Genomic DNA, 2,756 nt, shown 5'->3' with positions numbered 1-2,756 from the left:
CTGACTTTATTTTAAATTTTTCTTTTTTACTTTATTTTATTTATTTTGGAGATTTTTTTTTATTTTGGGAATATTCTTAAATTTTGGGGTTTTTTTCAAATTTTGGGGACATTTTGGCTACTTTTTTAGTATTTTTTTTTTCTAAAAATCCAACTTTTTAAAAATTTTTTCACTTTCTTTTCCGGGAATTTTTTATTTTTTTCCCCATTTTCTCCCCCAAACCCCATCTCCGGGCCCCGGCAGGTGCGGAACGAGTTCTACAAGGACACGCAGGGGGTGCTGCTGGTGTACGACGTGGGCTCCAAGGAATCCTTCGACTCGCTCGACTCCTGGTTGGCCGAGATGAAACAGGAGCTGGGCCCCCACGGCAACATGGACAACGTCGTCTTCGTCGTCTGTGCCAACAAGGTCCGGGATTGGTGGAGAATTCCAGCCCCAATTCCGATAAAATGGGCTGGGATTGGTGGAGAGTTACCGGGAATTTCCACCCGATAAAATGGGCTGGGATTGGTGGAGAGTTACCGGGAATTTCCACCCGTTAAAATGGGCTGGGATTGGTGGGGAGTCAACGGGAATTCTTGTGCTGATCCCATTAAAATGGGCTGGGATTGGTGGAGAATTCCCGCCCCAATCCTGTTAAAATGGGCTGGGATTGGTGGAGAGACAACGGGAATTCCTGCCCCGATCCCGTTAAAACAGTCTGGGATTGGTGGAGAATTCCCGCCCCGATCCCGTTAAAAATGGCTGGGATTGGTGGAGAGACAACGGGAATTCTCACCCATTAAAACGGTCCAGGATTGGTGGGGAGAGACAATGGGAATTCTCACCTCGATCCCGTTAAAATGGTCCGGGATTGGTGGAGAGAGACAGCGGGAATTCCCGCCCCGATCCTGTTAAAATGGGCTGGGATTGGTGGGGAGTCACTGGGAATTCCTGCCCCAATCCCGTTAAATCGGTCTGGGATTGGTGGAGAGAGCAACGGGAATTCCTGTCCTGATCCCATTAAAATGGGCTGGGATTGGTAGAGAGACAACGGGAATTCCCATCTGTTAAAACGGTCCGGGATTGGTGGGGAGGCAACGGAATTCCCGCCCCTATCCCGTTAAAACGGGCTGGGATTGGTGGAGAGAGACAATGGGAATTCCTGTCCTGATCCCATTAAAATGGGCTGGGATTGCTGAAGAGACAGCGGGAATTTCCAAGCATTAAAATGGGCTGGAATTGGTGGAGAGACAACAGGAATTTCCATCCTGATCCCGTTAAAATGGTCTGGGATTGGTGCACAGTCAACGGGAATTCCCATCCTGATCCCGTTAAAACGGTCTGGGGTTGGTGGAGAGTCATCAGGAATTCCCGTCCTGATCCCGTTAAAATGGGCGGGGATTGGTGGAGAGACACTGGGAATTTCCACCCATTAAAATGGTCCGGGATTGGTGGGGACACTATGGGAATTCCCGTCCTGATCCTGTTAAAATGGGCTGGGATTGGTGGACAGCCACCGGGAATTCCTGCCCAGATCCTGTTAAAACAGTCCGGGATTGGTGGAGAGACAACGGGAATTCCCGCCCTGATCCTGTTAAAATGGGCTGGGATTGGTGGGGAGTCAACGGGAATTTCCACCTGTTAAATCGATCTGGGATTGGTGGAGAGTCAGTGGGAATTCCTGTCCCGATCCTGTTAAAACGGAGCGGGATTGGTGGAGAGTAAACAGGAATTCCCACCCGTTAAAATGGGCTGGGATTGGTGGGGAGACAACGGGAATTCTCACCCTGATCCCGTTAAAACGGTCTGGGATTGGTGGGGAGACAACGGAATTCCCGCCTTGATCCCATTAAAATGGGCTGGGATTGGTGGGGAGACAGCGGGAATTCCCACCTTTTAAAACGGGCCGGGATTGGTGGGGAGTCAATGGGAATTCCTGCCCCGATCCCGTTAAAATGGTCTGGGATTGGTGGAGAGACAATGGGAATTCCCATCCTGATCCCGTTAAAATGGGCTGGGATTGGTGGAGAGTCACCGGGAATTCCTGTCCTAATCCCATTAAAATGGGCCGGGATTGGTGCAAAGTCACCGGGAATTCTCACCCGTTAAAATGGGCTGGGATGGGTGGGGATTCAATGGGAATTCCCACCCTGATCCCGTTAAAACGGGCTGGGATTGGTGGGGAGACAACGGGAATTCCTGTCCTGATCCTGTTAAAACGGTCTGGGATTGGTGGAGAGAGACACTGGGAATTCCCACCCCGATCCCGTTAAAACCATCGGGGATTGGTGGGGAGTCAGTGGGAATTCCCACCCTGATCCCGTTAAAACAGTCCAGATTGGTGGAGAGACACTGGGAATTCCCACCCGTTAAAACGGTCCGGGATTGGTGGAGAGACAACGGAATTCCCATCCCGATCCGGTTAAAATGGACTGGGATTGGTGGGGAGTTAACGGGAATTCCCGCCCCGATCCCGTTAAAACGGGCTGGGTTTGGTGCAGAGACAATGGGAATTCCTGCCCTGATCCCGTTAAAATGGGCTGGGATTGGTGCAGAGACAATGGGAATTCCCGCCCTTTAAGACGGGCTGGGATTGGTGGGGTGAGGATGGGGAAGGGGTGGGAGCTGGATTTGGGATTGTTGGGATGGGATTGGGGAAGGGTCGGGACCTGGATCTGGGATTGTTGGGGATTTTCTTGGAAAAAGCCTGGGAATTGGATGTGAGGTTGTTGGGCTTGTTGGGATGGGATTGGAACGGGTTGGGAATTGGATAT

At 50.9% G+C, this 2,756-nt stretch overlaps 1 protein-coding gene across 1 annotated transcript in view; it reads left to right on the top strand.

The window, feature by feature from the left end:
• The window catches only part of LOC130586631 (dnaJ homolog subfamily C member 27-like), a 13,941-nt gene that overhangs the window by 5,425 nt on the left and 5,760 nt on the right, over positions 1-2,756 (top strand). Inside the window, exon 2 of the mRNA XM_057387502.1 lies at positions 223-408. Coding sequence (XP_057243485.1) covers positions 223-408 — 186 coding nt within the window. The remainder of the gene's footprint in view (positions 1-222; positions 409-2,756) is intronic.

This window comes from Malurus melanocephalus, unplaced genomic scaffold (genome assembly GCF_030028575.1).
Source record: "Malurus melanocephalus ecotype Western Australia unplaced genomic scaffold, MMel_1.1 scaffold_1229, whole genome shotgun sequence".
Classification (NCBI taxonomy): domain Eukaryota; kingdom Metazoa; phylum Chordata; class Aves; order Passeriformes; family Maluridae; genus Malurus; species Malurus melanocephalus.
Note: the sequence above shows the minus strand (reverse complement) of the source record. Positions and strands in the feature narration are given on the sequence as shown.